Genomic DNA, 20483 nt, shown 5'->3' on the forward strand with positions numbered 1-20483 from the left:
GTGTCTTTTCAGTATTATACAATTTTATTTTTCAAATACCTTCATATGCCCAAACTGTGCTTAGATTGTATGCCTTAGATGAATTTTTACATATTTCACAATTAAAACGTGTCTCCCCTTCAATCTTTTCAACGATTAGCCACGGGACTTGTCCCTTACACTCGTTCAATGTTTTTTGTGTGTTTAAGTTTGGACCAGTCGTGTCGCGTTTTTGTTTAGCTTTTCCGACTGTGTCGGAAACTGAACATACAACATCGTATAAGATCATTTCTATAATGTCTTTCTAAACATTTAACTTCGGCTCACTTTGCGTACAATATGTTGAAAGCGTGTTTTTGGACGTTTTGCAGTTTTTAAGGACGCTCTCTGGGCGCCGCCATTGTTTTTTGACAGATAGACTGTACTCGCCGCTTTTATTGGAAAAAATGCGCTTTGTTAAACAAACCCGATAACCATTCTATATAAGCACCGCAAAGATCTTTAATACGCGAAAAGAACTCAATAAAAATCAATACGAACCGATGTAAAAATAATATTCGTAACTTGATTTTGTAATTCTTAATGTTACGACAAGATTTTAAAACAAATACGTAATGGACTTGAAAATAATTCGTAATTACGAAAATACGACCCTTATCTGGAGCTCTGCAAGTCCATATAAACGGACTCCAAGGGCCTTTGATAATTTTTGCTATGGTGGCTCTGGCTGTCCATTTGCACCCCTTCATAAACATGGGTGCAGTTCAGCGCACGGAATCCATGCGCTTCACTAAATAGAGGTCAATCGAGACAAATTGAGGAAAATAATGAACAAACTTCATAAATATGTTAAATGTACCTGAATGGCAACCTACAGATGTTATCCTTTGCATGCACCCTATAAAAACACAACAATGTTTCAACACACTTTTCTCGCTGACATTTTTATGTTTAAATTTAAAACAGTATACCAAATCATTATCGACTTTAATAGGCTCCATCACATAATCCGACGTGCAAAATATTGGTGTACTGCGACCTAACCAATATTGGGTCAATTTTCCAATATGGCGGATACAGCGTACGAAAGAAAAACTAAGTAAATAAAAACCAATTATTTCTTGCTTTAATGGTACCATTTGGATGAGTTTGTGGTTTAGACAGGTAAACTTTAAAAAGTTCTTGCAGTTTCAGTGTTCCTTAACCCTTGCATTGTTGATAACATTTTGCACCCATGGACAAGAGAGAGCGCATTGCAACTCTCAGCAACCCATTGGGTTGTAAAGCTGAGAGTTGAATTATTGCAACTAACATACATGCCTGACATCCTGATCTTGGCGGAACAGTCCTGATTTTGTGGTGTTTGTCCCGGCGTCCAGATGTGACATAATTTGTCCCGATATCCTTTAAAAACAACATATGTTCTATAAGGCCTGTTTAAAGTTTTTAACCGCCGACTCAAAAGTTTTTTCTGTTACTAAAATCGCATCCGAATTTGATGTCCGACTTTACGCAACTGCATTAAGCATCTGAAACATTCAGAACTGTTATTTTTGTTAATGTTTTGTTTCATTGACATTTATTCTAGTCAATGAATGCTTTATTCAAAATGCTGTCTTAAGTTTTCAAAGAATATTTATTTGTACAGTATTTACAGATAAAGACAATCTGGATCAAACATCTTCATGTTAAGAACTATCTCTGAAAGTTAGTACTAAAGTCAGTCAACCAGTTTAGAATTACCCGGCAGAAAACGTTAATTCGTTTGACCACAATAATATCTTTCGGGTTTAGTTTCAATGTAAGAAGATGTAAAAATAAAGGCCAAATTTATTTTGTATGATAACAGGTTAGGCCAGACAGCATGTGCAGTTTTTTTTTTAAAATAGCAAATTAAAGTTCACCCTTCGGAAAATTATGAAAAATCATTCAACTTACAGAATAAGTATTTCAAAAACATGTCATGGCGTTTGTTTTTTAATCAGCAAAAGGTTTATTTGAAAATAATACAGCCTTCTATATCCATATGCACATTTCAAAACATAACTCATTCAATCAGATCCAGTTAACTTTTTTATCCCCCCTGTAAGCATAATACAAAAGCTTTCTTGCTAAAACTTTGTTAATTTATTCCTTTACCTAATGTATACCTTAGACACTTGTCATTTTGTTTTTATTGTGGCATTATGGAAAATTAAATCAAATTAATCGGAACTGCTGATTATCGGGAACTGATTGACAAACTGTATGTCGTCATGCATTTCACACTGCTGATAACTGAAAATAATGACATTCTCATTGAGTTAAATGTTCAATTAAGTGTTGTGATAAGAAAAAGAAAAAAGCCTACCTACTGAACCACATTTTTTGGGGCATGTAACTAGAAACAAACCTTTTTTTTTTTTAGGCCTAAGTTCACAATAAAATTCGCTATTCAAGCTCTGTCTGGCTTAATATTACCATCGCTTATCCCTTTATTGCCCCCTATTAACAAACTATAGTCGAGTGCACGAGTATTGTTTTTGACACCTTATCAGCAATCCATCTGCAAATTATTGATTTTATCGGGCATTCACACCATGGTGTTTTTATGCCCTGCAGTTGAACTGTCCGTCTGTCAGTCTGTGCGTTTCTCCCAAAACTTTTACATTGGCCCTAACAATTGCTATATTGAAGATAGCAAATTCATATTTGGCATGCATGTGTATCTCATAGAGCTGCACATTTTGAGTGGTGAAAGGTCAAGGTCATCCTTCAAGGTCGAAAGTAAAAAAATACAATCCAAGGGAAGTAATAAGCTTTAAAAGGGAGATAATTTCTAAACCTGCCAAATGATATATTGAAATTTTATTTCAAAGCAGCGCAATAGGGGGCATTGTGTTTCTGACAAACACATCTCTTGTTATGATAGGGCTGGCTAATTGCTAGCGATAGGTCTATCCTAGTGAATAAAAAGCAGACTGCATTTGTATTTCATGGCCCGAATCAAGTCCAAAGATACTATTACGCGTTATTCTGTAATTATACAACCTGAGGCTAACAAACCCGTCAAAGCACTAATTTGATGTGTAAAAAAAATTGTGCGCTGACCGATACACATGGATGTTTCAAATAAATTTACTTTCGTTTTTGACCAATTTTCAGAAAATAGTTTGTCATATTGCATCAACCTAAGATTACCGGTAGACTTACTTTATGATTGGTTAAATAAAAACAGTGCTCGATGGGCGCTCATCGCTTGACACGATTTACACATGCCTCTGTCCTGATTGGATGTCAAATAGAGGCATGCCCCACTTTTCACGTTATGGAGCAGCGATTTTTCTTCGCAAATTGGGAAAAGTACCTGTACCATGCCAATTGGGAAAAATCATCGCTAAAACACTGAAATTGGGAAAATTCGCGTCGTGAAATGTTCCAGTTCGGAAATATAGGTTTTTTTTAATTGCTTGATAACAAAAGCAAAAATCTAAAATATTGATTTACATTCATTTTGGCTTGAAATGTTAAGTGTAAGTGCTCATTTTATTAGCTTGGCTGTTTTCAGAGAAAACCCGAGGTATTGTCATAGCCAGCTCGTCGTGTCCGTCGTCGTGTTGTCCGCCGTCCGTGTCGTGCTAAAACCTTAAACATTTGTCAAGGCTTTGAACATTCGCTCTAAAATCAAAGTGCATCAACCTACAACTTTGAAACTTCATATGTAGCTGCACCTTGATGAGTTCTACATGCCACACCCATTTTTGGGTCACTAGGATAAAGGTCAAGGTCACTGTGACCTCTAAAAAAAAAATCTCACAAGTTTTCATCTATTCAAAACTGCACTAGCAGCCGAGCGTGGCACCCGTTATGCGGTGCTCTTGTTTGTTTACTTGCAGATGATGCACTTTTGGAACAAAATTGGCGGAATTTGCCTTCCTTTTGGAAAATTTTCAGACAGAAATTGGGAATTTTGTAGTTTTTTTCAATTGGGAAATTACCTTTTAAAGGTACTTTCAAAAGAAGGGAAAAAATCACTGTGGAGTCATCCGCATAGTGCACGTGTGTTTACTTCCGGAAAATGGAGAACATCTGTGTTGATGAAATTCTTAGACACATTTATTGTCAATATTGGCCATACATTATGAGGTTTTGAAAGAAATAGACTAATTGCTGACTACAGTAAAGGTGGTATGATTGATCGTTTTTGTTGTCCCGCTTTGTCGTCAATGTCCCGACATTTTTTATGAAATGTCCCCATTTGGACTTGAAAAATTCTGACACTTATGGCCAACTAGTTTTCGTTTTTCGGCGCGAAAAAGTGGTTATCCATTAATAATATATGCTTTATACAATTACCGAATTTTCCCATGTATAGCACGCCCCCATGTATAACACGCAAGCTGTCTTAAATGCAAAAATGGAGAAAAAAATATTTCAAGCCAATAAAACTACCAAATCAGACTGAAAATGGCTGCAATTTTACTATTGCACAATCAAATAATCTGGGTCATTGGAATAATTAATTAAGCTTTCAAAAGAGGAAGCATCATTATGATAAGAAGCATGGGTTGCGTATCACTATATTTATGACAATTTTGTAATTTTCTAGCAACAGATTAACAGTCCACATGCATTATTTGTAAAGCATGTGAAAATAAGAATTCATGTACATCATAACATTCTTCCTGTGGGAAAGCATGGGCTTGACATTTGAATGCTGAATAATAACTTTGTTGCACATGGGAGACAGGGCTACAGTTGTTGAGATATGTCAGTATTGAAGTAAAACTGTTCATCCATTATGGTGGGGTTATTGACTTGTTTGTCGCACTACACAGGCATGAATGTGATGAACAATGATGGGGCCAAAAATCTGGACTAAACTGGAAAACACTAAGAAATCCCTGATGACATCTACCGTTACCTGCAAAAAAGACCTTGTTGACATGTGCTTTAACCAGCCCAACGTTTGCTGCCAATGTTGAAGTGTTCAAACACAAACACAACCAAAGAAATGTTTGCAAACATTTTAATTTTTGTAAAAGACTGTTGCCACCCCGTTCATATCTGCTGTTACTGACTTTTTGTTGTTTCCACAACGGCCCCTTCAGTGTGTAAGATTATAGGGTGTATTTTCTGGAATAAAAATGGTGGCTATAATGAATATTTACGATAAATACATGAATTTTTCCCATTTAGCTAGGAGGCAGGATAGCGTTGTATCAATGTATAGCGCGCACAAACAATCACATTTCATAATAGAATATGCAGTTTTCAATATAGTAAATAATGAATATGGTACTTTTCAAAGTTCAAACATCATTTATTTAATACATGACTTTGTACATTCAATCACAATTTTCAAACAGCACATTTTTGACAGCATAAGATGTCTTTTAGATGAATGTCATGTGAAATATAACCACACTGTTCATTCACAAAATACATTGCAAACATATCCTTCTATATACAGAGAACAAAGTAAAAACATATATTTTAATCTTCTGGAATTTTTTAATGATATTGTTTGCAATGTAATGATTTTCAAAAGAGGAATGCACAATTTTAAAGCATCATGTTTTTATTCGGAAATGCTGTTGCCTTTTATTTCAAAACAAGGCTCAATTGCAGCATAATAAAACATATTTGTTAAATGTATTTGATTTCAGGAACTTTAAATTACTGTCAGTCCTCAATCATGATGAATTTTAACATTAACATTGGGCAGACAGTTGTTATTTCAACAAATAAAGATCTTGGTTGGATGGAGGATTTGGCAATATGCAAGTAATGTGTTATTTTGATATTTTCATATCTTTTCATATCCGAATGAACCTGTCAACAATGTTGACATTAGTTTACAGTGTATGATCTGAAATAAAGTGTTGTTCAATGAACGTGTAAAATTTTATTTGGGAATTTTTTCATATTTATTTATTGGAAGGACTCTGTAACATTTGAGGAATGGGTCTGTGGGTTATTGGAAATGTAGTCGTCCCGATTGTCCCACATTCATAAATCCAATACATCGTTTGTGTAGGTGTGAAGAGTGGTAAGAAAAGTAAAATTAATGGTCACTTCATAAATCACACTTCATTAGTATTGGACAAACTTACATGCGTTATAAACATCATTACAGTAAATACAAGATTGAAAAAAAATCAAAAGAAACAAACGTAATTTTATTAAATTAATAGCAATTTTAATGGTCTAAAAATCACAGCTATTTACTAATCTACAACCATAGGTTATAAATAATAGTTTATAGTAATGTGCACACTTGAGTGATTTTGTTATTAATGGTGGGATGAATATAAATATCAACATAAGAAATCTCTGCTAACATACTTCTTTGTCGCATAGATTTCAAATATTGTGAGTTCAATACCGTAGGTTTCCACGTACCGGTACATATATATGAAAAAATTGCCTAAAATTGTCTGAGGTCTTAACAAATACACGTATAAACTTTCTATGGGGATTACATATATTGATTGTGAAATAAAAATGTAAATGTAAATTTTTTCAATACCTCATCCAATGGGAGAGAATTAAAATAAATTTTTTATCGAGAAGCACTTTTATGTGTATGTAATGTTAATAAAAACACAAACGAATGAGAAAAACTCTGCAGGCATTCAACTTAACTGTATTTTCCAATATCATTTTTTATCCTAAAAATCACAATTTGGGACAATCAAGAGTACCGGTATATCTTGAAAATCTGGCCATTTATCCGACAAGGTTTCATTAAAAAAACTTGTCTTCAAGAACAAATGATAAAATGTGTATTGTGATGTGTGTGTATTTTGATTTAGTTGACCAATGCTGGCTTTAAAAAAAACTTTCCATTTCTTTTTTTTTCTGTCCAATAATTGCTGAATTATTTTTTGCTTAGGTCCATTCACTGAAGTGGTCACAGCAGACCTTCATTTGAGGAACCCTTCTGACAAGAGGGTATGTTTCAAAGTGAAGACCACTGCCCCAAAACGGTACTGTGTCAGACCAAACAGTGGCATCATCGAACCAAGGCAGTCTGTCACTGTCGCTGGTATGTAGAATAAGATAGAGCAATAGTGCAATTCCACAAATCATTTCCTGATTGGACCACATTTCAGTCTGAAATGAATGAATCTGATTTCAAGTAGCTTGACACTAAGGTTAAAATAATATGGTTCTGACCAAAGTTTGTATTTATGTGTTCTTGCATTTGACGACAAGGTTTTCTTACTTTGCGCAAAATAGAAAAAAATTGACTATGTGCACTGATTTTTTAACCTTAATGGGAAAACTTTTTGTTGTGAATGCATAAATGTAAATCCCGTGAGAGAGCAGGATGCATACACTCTTTTGATTTTACCTCAAAATTGCAGAACCCACAATGATTTTAAGTTAAAACTGGCAGCAAGCTAGAGAAAGAAGGAGTTATGAGCTGAAAAATCTTCTCATTTGTGATGATAGGTTGATCAAGTCAATTCTAGTCATACCTGTATTAGTCAGTCAATTGTCTAGTTACTTGTTGTAGTTGACATTATTACCAGTCAATGATTATTCTAGTCTTATTGTGTGTTATGTTAAAATTGTTATTATAAAAAGAAATGTTATTCAGGGAATATAACAAAAACTTATGCAATCTTTATTTTCATTAGATTGTTTTAAGGAAATCATAACAGTTAATAGGATGCATACTTGTAGCTGTGGGACTTGTACTTTTGTAGCCTAGATAGTCCTGGGACTCACATAATACAAATTGTTAACAAAATCACTGTTTCAGTAATGCTGCAGCCGTTTGACTATGACCCGACAGAGAAGAACAAGCACAAGTTCATGGTGCAAACCATGTTTGCCCCTGATGGGAAGATTGACAACCAGGACCAGCTGGTAAGGAAAACCTATGTAACACCTATACATCTATAGCAAGTCAAACACATTGTGAAACAATATCGTTATTTTTCGTAGAGCCCAAGTGGTGCCTGTTGAGTGTCTTCTTTTTCTGTGCTGGTGTGAAACATAGAATAATTTGTATCTGGGTTCTTATCTTAATTAATTGTCTTAAGATGTTGACATATCATTGTCTCTTCTTAAATTCATAGTACAAAGGAATTCCCATGAACACAATCAAATTACCAAAACACAAAAGTTTTGCTTGCTTTATTATAAGTGTTGTTCGCTACATGCTTGGTATACTTTCGTCAGATTCATCTGCATTGCACGATTTCAGTGGAGAGATGTGTCCCCAGATAAGCTGATGGACTCAAAGCTGAAATGTGTGCTTGATCCAACTGGTAACTCTGTGGTAAGTTTTTGTGATAGCAATGAGAGTGCACAAATGTATAGCAATGAGATTGCACAAAGTGTATAGCATTGAGATTCAAAATGTGTAGCAATACGATTGCACAAATGTAAAGCATTGAGATTGCACAAAATGTATAGCATTGAGTTTGCAAAATGTGAAGCAATGCGATTGCACAAATGTATAGCAATGAGATTGCACAAATGTACAGCAATGAGATTGCACAAATGTATAGCAATGAGATTGCACAAATGTATAGCAATGAGATTGCACAAATGTATAGCATTGAGATTGCACAAATGTATAGCATTGAGATTGCAAAATGTGTAGCAATGAGATTGCACAAAATGTATAGCATTGAGATTGCAAAATGTGTAGCAATGCGATTGCACAAATGTATAGCAATGAGATTGCACAAATGTATAGCAATGAGATTGCACAAATGTATAACAATAAGATTGCACAAATTATTAGAAATGAGATTGCACAAATGTATAGCAATTAGATTGTACAAATGTATAGCAATTAGATTGCACACATGATTAGCAATGAGATTGCACGAATGTATAGCAATGAGATTGCACAAATGTATAGCAATGAGATTGCACAGATATATAGGACTGAGGTTGCACAAATGTATAGCAATCAGATTGCACGAATGTATAGCAATGAGATTGCACAGATATATAGGACTGAGGTTGCACAAATGTATAGCAATCAGATTGCACACATTTATAGCAATCAGATTGCACACATGTATAGCAATCAGATTGCACACATATATAGCAATCAGATTGCACACATATAGCAATGGGATTGCACAAATGTATAGCAATCAGATTGCACACATATTTATCAATCAGATTGCATAAATGTATAGCAATCAGATTGCACAAATGTATAGCAATCAGATTGTACAAATGTATAGCAATCAGTTTGTACAAATGTATAGCAATCATTCAGATTGCACAAATATTTAGCAATGAGATTGCACAAATGCATAGCTATCAGATTGCAAAAATGTATAGCAATCAGATTGCACAAATGTATAGCAATTAGATTGCACAAATGTATAGCAATCAGATTGCACAAATGTGAATATGTGGCTTTAAAGCCTCTGTGGTCTAGAGTGTGTGTTGTACTTTATCTTGATGAAATAGTGTAAACCATAAGTTTTAGCTCAAGATTGACCGTGTTCTCAATACTGTTCATGTTTTGAATTGACTGTGCTCCCCCTGGCTGAATGTATTTGGATTCATGTTTATGCCCCCGGATCGAAAGATCGGGGGTATATTGTTTTTGGCCTGTCTGTCTGTCATTGTATGTGTGTGTTCCAAAACTTTTACCAAAACTTTAATCTTCGTTAAAGTTTGCTCATAACTTTTTTTTAATATTGAAGATTGCAACTTGATAGTTTGCATGCATGTATATCTCATGAAGCTGCACATTTTGAGTGGTGAAAGGTCAAGGTCATCCTTCAAGGTCAAAAGTCAAAAAATACAATCCAATGGAAGTAATAAGCTTTAAAAGGGAGATAATTTGTTAACCTGCCAAATGAAATATTGAAATTTTATTTCAAAGCGGCACAATAGGTGGTATTGTGTTTCTGACAAACACATCTCTTGTTTCTGTTTAATGTCAGAAATTATGGGGGAAAAAAATGCCAGAAATATAGACAGCTAACCTATCAGTTCATCTGGTATATTGATTCCTGAGTTTGTTCCTAAAGGTATCAAGATATATACCTGTTTTTTGGTATGTGCATCTACGTACACAAGTTTGATATCAAAATCATGTTTTGTTGCAGAACTTTGATTTTTTTTTGGTGTGTCTGCATGGCTGACAGATCAAGTTTGAGATTCTTTAATTTTTAATGAACTTACAATATGTCGAATTTTCTTGAAAATGATAATACTCGGTAATTTTTTCTGGAATGCTTTGAGATATTTTCCTGATTTTTGGTAGGTAAGCCCACCCTCATGAATTCCAGTTCAAGTAGGATGTTCGTTCTGGTCCATTGATTTTTTGACAAAGTTATGGGCCTTGCACAGGCATTTTCTTCTTAATAATACTTTTACGGATTTTTGTTGGTGTGAGAGTCTACCTGCATGACCTACAGATGAAGTTCCAGTCCATTGGTTTTTGATGAAAATACGGGCTTTGGACTTAGCTATTTTCTCTAAATCAAAACTTTTCTGGCAGTTTTGCGATATGCATTTAGATATTTATCTTATTTTTGGTGTGTGAGTCTAAAAGACTGTCAGAGCAAGATTGATTTTTTTCATATTTAGAGTTATGAGACAAAAGTGGATTGAGGGAACATCTTTGCCTTATGGACACATATCTTGTTAGTCCCCTACTGGTTTCACCGGAGGGGACTTATGGTTTTGTCTCCGTCCGTCTGTCACACTTTTCTGGATCCTGCGATAACTTTAAAAGTTCTTAATATTTTTTCATGAAACTTGGAACATGGATAGATGGCAATATGGACATTATGCATGTCATTTCATTTCGATCCTACGTCAAAAATTATGGTTGCTAGGGCAACAAATAGACTAGAAATACTGCTGAAAATGGTGGTTTTTCTGGATCCTGCGATAACTTATAAAGTTCTTAATATTTTTTCATGAAACTTAAACATGGATAGATGGCAATATGGACATTATGCCCGTCATTTCATTTTGTTACGACGTAAAAAATTCTGGATGCTATGCCAACAAATAGACTAGACATACTGCTGAAAATGGTGGTTTTCTGGATCCTGCAATAACTTTTATAGTTCTTAATATTTTTTCATGAAACTTGAAACATGGATAGATGGCAATATGGACATTATGCACGTCATTTCGTTTTGTTCCTAAATAAAAAAATTTGATTGCTATGGCAACAAATATATATTTTTAAAAATCTGGAATTTCTGACAATGGTGGAGCCGGTAGGAGACTTATATTGCTTGACAATAGTCTTGTTTATTTATTTTTTGCCTGTTATTACTTAAACGTCTTTACCCAAAGGGCATTTATTTATCCACCTTTGTAGGTGTGTAGCCATTGACTTATTTGATGAAAAGCTCAGTAGATCTCATGGACTTTCACAAATATGCATACAACATACTAATTAAATTTTAAAAATCAATTAATGTGATTTGTTCATTTACCTTTCTGATGCAAATTACATGTTGTGTTTATTAATTTAATTTTTTAAAATATGCTATGAATTGTTAAACCAAAAAATATGTAAATTGTCATTTCTGAAAAGAGAAACCATATATTTTTATTTTGGTGAATCCACATTTCATTGCATCATGTATATGTTTCATTTCAGGCCTCATCGCCTGCACCTATTAAAGAGGAAAAGGTAAATCCAGTAAAGATGGAGCCAGTAAGAAAAGAACCTGTCAAACTTATGGGGCAGGAAGAGCCCCCTATTGTGTCAGCTAAAGTAAGGCCATGTGTTATATGTCCTGGGTGACGGTAGCCGCTAACACCTTGCCGAAGAAGCTAACATGTAGCTTTAACACATCTCATTTTGTAACTCCTGCAGCTCTCTATCCTTGCTGTCGTAGTGTCTAGTAATATTGGCATTAATGATACTTATTTGTAAGTTTTCACTTTGTCCTTCTGTCACAAAGTATTTTATGGGCAGGTTCAATGAATAATTCCACACGAATCATGTACAACTTCTCATCTTGATTAAGTTCCTAAAATGGCTGAAAGGTGTCATCTTTTCCCCAGTCGCCCACTTACAAGACCCCTGACTCTATGCATTAATGAATATCAGATATAAGATATTATTGCAAGTAAACTGATAAATACTTGTCAAGTGTTTGCTTTCTCATAAGATCCCTGACATGGAAAGACTATTTGACTCTTTTGTGTCTGCAAATATTGTTTATGCCCCCCGATCGATTGATCGGGGTATATTGTTTTTGGCCTGTCTGTCATTCTGTCTCCAAACTTTAACCTTGGTTAAACTTGTTGGTTAAACTTTTGCAATATTGAAGATAGCAACTTGATATTTGGCATGCATGTGTATCTCATGGAGCTGCACATTTTGAGTGGTGAAAGCAGTGCTCACTCTGGCCTTCAGAAAATAATAGCCATAAATTTTTTCCTTAAACAAATAATAGCCAAAACATATGCGGACTTTTCCGCAAAACGGTACTAAAGGCAAAAAAAAAGAAAAAACAATGAATCTCATTTTATCTATGTTTTATTAAATGTATATCTATTGGATTTAAGTTATAATATATATATATGTAAATACTTAAAAACAAACATAATATCAGTGTGTCATTTTCTTATAAAATATTATCATGGCTTTACAATAAAGAATACAATCAATGTTGTGGTTGTTACTTAACAAACCAGATCTCAGCTACAGTTACATACACATAAGAATTAAGGGCAGAGGCCCCAACCCACCCAGAGCCCTTACTAATTATACTTTTTTTTTTAGTTTTTCCAATTGCAATTTTTGGTGAATACAACTCGAAATATTATAGACCACACCTTCCGTATCACAGCATGTGTATTCGTCATTCTATTTTTGCTATTATGAACTTCGAAAATAAATCGAAATCGACAAAAAAATACAGTATCCGAAAACGGTAATCCGAAAAATTGTATGCGTTTTGCACATAAAATATGCATAATATAACATATTAATATGCATAATCTAAAATGTGCATATCGTTCGACTACTTTATCTTTTAATACGATGTTTTCCATCGGCCGCAATATTGTAGGCAGAGGCCAATATCAATTGTAAATGATTTATTCCAAAAATAACACTTTCGCAATGCCGATCATGTTTACATCAATTAACGTCACAGCGCGTGAGTTAAAATACACCACCTCAGTGTAATTCCAAATAAGTGTTTCGTTAAAATTAGCTGGCCATGGCATATGCCGGGTCCCTTTGAATTGGGAAAACCAGGTTACCTGGTTAAAAATTAAAATCAGTATGTTAAAGCAGACGACGGACAGCGGTAATTACGGGGATAATAAGTTGATGGCGATTAAATAATGTTTTCATAAAGCAATGTTCAACGTTACCTAATTGCAGAAAAAACGGCGTTAAAAATAAAACCAGCCGACAATATAAAGCGGCGTTTTCATGACGATTAATTAATAATTGGCGCAAAATTAACAAAAATCTAACAGTTACCGATAATTGGTAAAGCACGGGGAGATTAAAAATGTTTTTCCGAAATATATCACTGCTGTCGGACACTGATTAAGAAAAACGCTCTAGGCCACAATGTCGCAAAAGTTATTGACGCGTGTATGACAATACACAGGGTCGAGTGTGTACACAGATAATCTTGTATCGATTTTTCCTGCTTGATGGCCCGATTTGCAGGCGTTTCGCATTCTTCGGACAACATTTAGAGGCAATTTGTTTTTTGATGTAGGCGGATAAAATAATCGCCATTTTTTCTAGACAATTTTAAGAAATAATAGCCAGTTGGATAAAATAATCGCCATTGGCAATAATGTCTGGCAGCAGCGTGAGCACTGTGAAAGGTCAAGGTTGTCCTTCAAAGCAGCGAGTAGGGGGCATTGTGTTTCTTACAAACACATCGCTTGTTTAGCTGTTTGCTTATGTACTCCTCATACAATTTCTACAAATACATTAATTTTTAGCTCCCCTGAGGGCAATCTGCTCATGGTGAGCTTTTGTGATCGCCTTTTGTCTGGCGTGCAGCGTCAACATTTGCCCTGTTAACACTCTAGAAGTCACATTTATTGTCCAATCTTCATGAAATTTGGTCAGAAGATTGGTCTCAATAATATCTTGGATGAGTTTGAAATTGGTTACGTTTGCTGGAAAAACATGGCTGCCAAGGGGCGGGGCATTTTTCCTTATATGGCTATAGTTAAATCTTGTTTACACTCTAGAGGCCACATTTATTGTCCGATCTTCATGAAACCTGGTCAGAAGATTCATCCCAATAATATCTTGGACGAGTTTAAAAATGATGCCGGTTGGTTGAAAACATGGCCGCCAGGGGCAGGGCATTTTTCCTCATATGGCTATTGTAAAACCTTGTTAACATGCAAGAGGCCACTTATATTTTCTGATAGTCATGAAACTTGGTCAGAAGATTTGTTCCAATAATATCTTGGATGAGTTCGAAAATGGTTTCGGTTGCTTTAAAAACATGGCAACCAGGGGGCAGGGCATTTTTCCTAATATGGCTATATATTGCTTGAGTAAAACCTTATTAACACTCTAGAGGCCACATTCATTGTCCGATCATCATGTAACTTGGTCAGACGATTTGTCCCAATGATATCTTGGATGAGTTTGAAAATGGTTCCGGTTGTTGGAAAAACATGGCTGTCAAGGGGGCGTGGCATTTTTAGCTCATCTATTTTTTGAAAAAAAATTATGAGCTATTGTCATCACCTTGGCGTCGGCGTTGGCGTTGGCGTTGGCGTTGGCGTCGGCGTCCGGTTAAGTTTTGCGTTTAGGTCCACTTTTCTCAGAAAGTATCAATGCTATTGCATTCAAACTTGGTACACTTACTTACTATCATGAGGGGACTAGGCAGGCAAAGTTAGATAACTCTGGCGTGCATTTTGACAGAATTATGTGCCCTTTTTGTACTTAAAAAATTGCAAATTTTGGTTAAGTTTTGCGTTTAGTTCCACTTTTCTCAGTAAGTATCAATGCTATTGCATTCAAACTTGGTACACTTACTTACTATCATGAGGGGACTGGGCAGGCAAAGTTAGATAACTCTGGCATGCATTTTGACAGAATTATGTGCCCTTTTTATACTTAGAAAATTGACAATTTTGGTTAAGTTTTGTGTTTAGGTCCATTTTATTCCTTAAGCATCAAAGCTATTGCTTTCATACTTGCAACACTTACTAACTATCATAAGGGGACTGTGCAGGCAAAGTAATGTAACTCTGACTGGCATTTTGACAGAATTATGTGCCCTTTTTATACTTAGAAAATTGAAAATTTGATTAAGTTTTGTGTTTAGGTCCACTTTATTCCTACAGTATCAAAGCTATTGCTTTCATACTTGCAAGATTTATGAACTATCATAAGGGGACGGTGCAGGCAAAGTTATGTAACTCTGACTGGCATTTGGACGGAATTATGGGCCCTTTATACTTAGAAAATTGAAAATTTGGTTAAGATTTATGTTTTGGTCACTTTACCCCTAAAGTATCATAGATATTGCTTTCATACTTGGAACACTCACAAACTATCATAAGGGTACAGTAAAAGGACAAGTTGCATAACTCTGGTTGTCATTGTTACGGAATTATGGCCCTTTTTTGACTTAGTAACTTTTAATATATGGTTAAATTTTGTGTTTCGATCCACTCGAAGTATCAAGGCTATTGCTTTCAAACTTCAAATACTTACATGCTATCATGAGGTTACTGTACCTGGCAACTTGAATTTTACTTTGACCTTTGAATGACCTTGACTCTCAAGGTCAAATTATTAAATTTTGCTAAAATTGCCATAACTTCTTTATTTATGATTAGATTTGATTGATACTTTGATGAAACTACTCTTACCTGACATACCACAATAGACTTCACCCAAACCATCCCCCGTGCCCTCCCCCCCCTCCCCCCCCTCCCCCCCCCCCCCTAATTTTTTTTTTTTTTTTTTTTTTTTTATAAGATCATCTCACAAATGACCACCACACCCTCACACTATACCCCCACCCCACCCCCCCACCCCCCCCCCCCCCAAATTTTTTTTTTGATTTTTTTTTTTTTTTTTTTTTTTTTTTTTAAGATCATCTCACAAATTATCACCACACCCTCACACTATACCCCCCCCCCCCCCGATTTTTTTTTTTTTTTTTTTTTTTTTTTCGCTTTTTTGGAAGATAATGTAATAAATGTCCACAACCCCACACTATACACCCCTCTTCACTCCACTCCTCCCTCCTTTGTGATTGAAAATGAGAGTCCCTTCACCTTTAAAAAGAAAATAGATGAGCGGTCTGCACCCGCAAGGCGGTGCTCTTGTTCTTATATAGCTATAGTAAAACCTTGTTAACACTCTAGAATCCAAAATTATTGTCTGATCATCATGAAACATTGTCAGAAGATTTGTCCCAAAGATATCTTGGACAAGTTTGAAAATAAATCCAGTTGCTTGAAAAATATGGCCACAAAGGGGCTGGGCATTTTTTCTTATATGGCTTCATGAATCTTCATGAAACTTTGTCAGAATATTTGTTTAAATGATATCTTGGATGTGTATAAAAATGGTTTTGGTCTGTAGAAAAAGGAGGCTGCCAGGGTGTTAACTAGTCATGAAAGTTGGTAAGAACATTTTGTTCTTATGACATCTTGGGCTGCACAGAACAGGTCAGTTGAAGCTCAGGTGAGCGACTTTGGGCCTTTGAGGCCCTCTTGTTTCTTTATCATCCTACCATTGTATGCTAGCTTTCTTTCTTTCTGTCATCATTTAGTTCTCTAAAGAAATATTTGAAAAAGAATTCAAAGTAGATTATGTAGTTTCAGAGATTGTTTAATATATCATCTGTGTTTGAACTGCTTGTATATAGAAACGTGTATGAAAGATAATCTTTCACCAATACTACTATGTAATTTATAATACCTCATTAAAACAAAATAACCAGAACAAGCTAACAAGAAGACTTTGTAATATTAGTTTCCATGCTTATCATGTATGTTCTAACAGATTTATATCTGTTTATATGTTCTAACAGATTTATATCTGTTTCTGAAATAAGAAAAACCTTTCAGTTATTAAGCATTTGTCATCGAGCATAAGTGTGATAATGTTTAAAATGTAAAACTGCTAATAGTGTTGAATCCAGAATGTAAAACTGCTAATAGTGTTGAATCCAGAATGTAAAACTGCTTAAAGTGTTGAATCCAGAATGTAAAACTGCTAATAGTGTTGAATCCAGAATGTAAAACTGCTAATAGTGTTGAATCCAGAATGTAAAACTGCTAATAGTGTTGAATCCAGAATGTAAAACTGCTAATAGTGTTGAATCCAGAATGTAAAACTGCTAATAGTGTTTAATCCAGAATGTAAAACTGCTAATAGTGTTTAATCCAGAATGTAAAACTGCTAATTGCGTTGAATCCAGAATGTAAAACTGCTAATTGCGTTGAATCCAGAATGTAAAACTGCTAATAGTGTTGAATCCAGAATGTAAAACTGCTAATAGTGTTGAATCCAGAATGTAAAACTGCTAATAGTGTTGAATCCAGAATGTAAAACTGCTAATAGTTTTGAATCCAGAATGTAAAACTGCTAATAGTGTTGAATCCAGAATGTAAAACTGCTAATTGCGTTGAATCCAGAATGTAAAACTGCTAATTGCGTTGAATCCAGAATGTAAAACTGCTAATAGTGTTGAATCCAGAATGTAAAACTGCTAATAGTGTTGAATCCAGAATGTAAAACTGCTAATAGTGTTGAATCCAGAATGTAAAACTGCTAATAGTGTTGAATCCAGAATGTAAAACTGCTATTTGTGTTTAATACAGAATGTAAAACTGCTATTAGTGTTGAATCCAGAATGTAAAACTGCTTATAGTTAAAACTGCTAATAGTGTTGAATACAGAATGTAAAACTGCTAATAGTGTTGAATCCAGAATGTAAAACTGCTAATAGTGTTGAATCCAGAATGTAAAACTGCTAATAGTGTTGAATCCAGAATGTAAAACTGCTAATAGTGTTGAATCCAGAATGTAAAACTGCTAATAGTGTTGAATCCAGAATGTAAAGCTGCTAATAGTGTTTAATACAGAATGTAAAACTGCTATTAGTGTTGAATCCAGAATGTAAAACTGCTAATAGTTAAAACTGCTAATAGTGTTGAATCCAGAATGTAAAACTGCTAATAGTGTTGAATCCAGAATGTAAAACTGCTAATAGTGTTGAATCCAGAATGTAAAACTGCAAATAGTGTTGAATCCAGAATGTAAAACTGCTAATAGTGTTGAATCCAGAATGTAAAACTGCTAATAGTGTTGAATCCAGAATGTAAAACTGCTAATAGTGTTGAATCCAGAATGTCAGATTGGAACTCTTTATTTCAAAACAGGCATTATGTGTGCTGTGATTCTGCTTAAAATGTCACAGTACATATTTAATTGAAAAGGTTTATGTTTTATATTAAAAAAGGGCATGGTTAAGGATTAATAAAGAGGCGCAGCAGATTGTTTATTGTGCCTAGATAAAACTTAACAATACTGTAATTTGTTAGATTAAGTGTTGTTTTTTATCAATTGTTTCCATTGTTACCAGATTATTGAATGTGACAAGAAGTAAACTCCTTCTACGTCAATATTGGTTGATGACCAAAAACCACAGAGAACCAATATCCTACAAAAAAAACTGTATAATTGATTAAATTATATTTAATGTCGTGGATTTGTTCTGGGACTTTGCACGAGACATATTAACTTTGCACATTTATTACATAAAGTAGAAGTGACTTTCCCTCCTTTTCACAATTTACTTTGTGCCAGAAATTGACTGATTTAAATCAGTTAGATATGGAGAGTGGAGTCTTTGCTATAAATTGCCTCATTTAGAGGTCTTGCTAAGTTGAACATTGAAATAGACAGTCAGTAGCTTCTTGAAATTGTTCATAGCTGATGCTTTGATAATTGCCTTGTGCTATTTAAATTGCTTCTGCAGTACAAGCTAAACATGGAAAAATCTAAGGAAACATATTCAAGATAAAATGTATATATTATGTTAGCACTTTTACTTCAAAATTTTAGAAATACTTTCTTAATTCAGTTGCAGTGTAATTTTGTTACAAAGTGTATAAACAATATGTTAAAGATTTATGTGGTATTTTCTTTTGGGGATTGGTGCAGGTTCACAATTCTGATATCTATTCTTGTTTTGTTACACACACACACACACACACACACACAGGTCAAAGCACTTTTTTGCGAAGGATGATAAGATAAAAGATTATTATTTATAAATTTAAAACATGTTCTAGATATGATAATAAAACTTTAAACTGTTAAAATGATCATTCATCTATGTAAGAACATATTTTCATATCGGTTCATTTTCAAGGTTAGTTAGACAGGTGTCACTGTTTTGTAATTTTGTTATCTCTGCTTGTGGTTAGATGGTGAACAGTTGGAGTCACACAAATGTAATTGTTGTCTACCCAAGCAGCATACTTTTAAGAAAGGAAGCTGGTTTATTATTAATTTCGAAACTGACAACATTAGATGTTAATGATGTATTTATGTCTGTTACAGAATACAAGTAGCACTGAGTCAAGTAGCCCGAGGGAAGAGGATAAAATTCAGCAATATATTGAGGAGATACGTCAGCTGAAAGCTGAGAAAAAGAGACTTGAAGTATGCTTGATGTTTGAGTTTTGTTCTGGGAAAAGTGGGCTTAATGCATGCAGTCCAGTCTGCTAAGGCTTATGAAAGATGACACTTAACTTGATTTTGCCATGAAGAGACTTCCTCAACACAAAAAATACCATAAAAGTGAAAAGTGTTGTCCCTGATATCATATGCTGACTGTACAGGCCAATCAGGGACAACACCTAATACCAGGGATCATATTGTTTTTGGTTTTGTCGGTCCTAGACAGATTGGAGTCATGAAAGACCAATTGAAAATCCCAAACAGTCGGTCCGATTCTGTTTGCTAAAATTCCCATGTCATGAATTTGATTACACACAGCACATGCTAACACACCCTAATGACATTCTTATCTTGATTAGGTGTTATAAACCATTCGCTGCAGTCTCTAAACCGGTCAGGACCGGTTTATTGCACATCACTCAGACCAAGAATCAAAAACTTGTGACCAGCGGATAAAAGACGCGTCCGAAATTAATGAGGGTGTTCGAAAAATTTTCAAACTGAAAAAATCGCAAAATAATTTAAGGGACTTAAGGCCTTTGATGTACATATCGATCGATTATCAGCGTCATTGTGTGTCTATTGATAGTTATCATTGTTATGGCGGTTTTGTCTGCTAATGTGACGGCGCGCACTGGTTTAATTATAATCGGTCTTCGACATTAATTGACTTGCATGTGATACAAAACAATATGTTGTGATTGTAATGTATTGTTATCACTGTAAACTGTAATGAATTTAATAATATCTGAGATAGAAGTAAAAAACGATTCTAACACGGCACGTGAAAACTTTCACATACCGGTAAACAAAAAGAAAATCGTCTATGGGTTATTCTGCAATAATTATG

At 34.7% G+C, this 20483-nt stretch overlaps 3 protein-coding genes across 23 annotated transcripts in view; 2 read left to right on the forward strand and 1 right to left on the reverse strand.

Moving 5' to 3' along the window:
* The window catches only part of LOC127845741 (DNA repair-scaffolding protein-like), a 590230-nt gene that overhangs the window by 239245 nt on the left and 330502 nt on the right, over positions 1 to 20483 (reverse strand). The window lies entirely within an intron of this gene.
* LOC127845750 (vesicle-associated membrane protein/synaptobrevin-binding protein-like) overlaps positions 1 to 20483 on the forward strand; it is a 257512-nt gene that overhangs the window by 227249 nt on the left and 9780 nt on the right. The window lies entirely within an intron of this gene.
* Positions 1 to 20483, forward strand: part of LOC127845751 (vesicle-associated membrane protein/synaptobrevin-binding protein-like) — a 31058-nt gene that overhangs the window by 795 nt on the left and 9780 nt on the right. The window contains exons 2-6 of the mRNA XM_052376873.1: positions 6857 to 7009; positions 7733 to 7839; positions 8180 to 8254; positions 11576 to 11692; positions 19514 to 19615. Of these exons, the coding sequence (XP_052232833.1) occupies positions 6857 to 7009; positions 7733 to 7839; positions 8180 to 8254; positions 11576 to 11692; positions 19514 to 19615 (554 nt within the window). The remainder of the gene's footprint in view (positions 1 to 6856; positions 7010 to 7732; positions 7840 to 8179; positions 8255 to 11575; positions 11693 to 19513; positions 19616 to 20483) is intronic.

Source organism: Dreissena polymorpha, chromosome 9, assembly GCF_020536995.1.
Source record: "Dreissena polymorpha isolate Duluth1 chromosome 9, UMN_Dpol_1.0, whole genome shotgun sequence".
NCBI lineage: Eukaryota > Metazoa > Mollusca > Bivalvia > Myida > Dreissenidae > Dreissena > Dreissena polymorpha.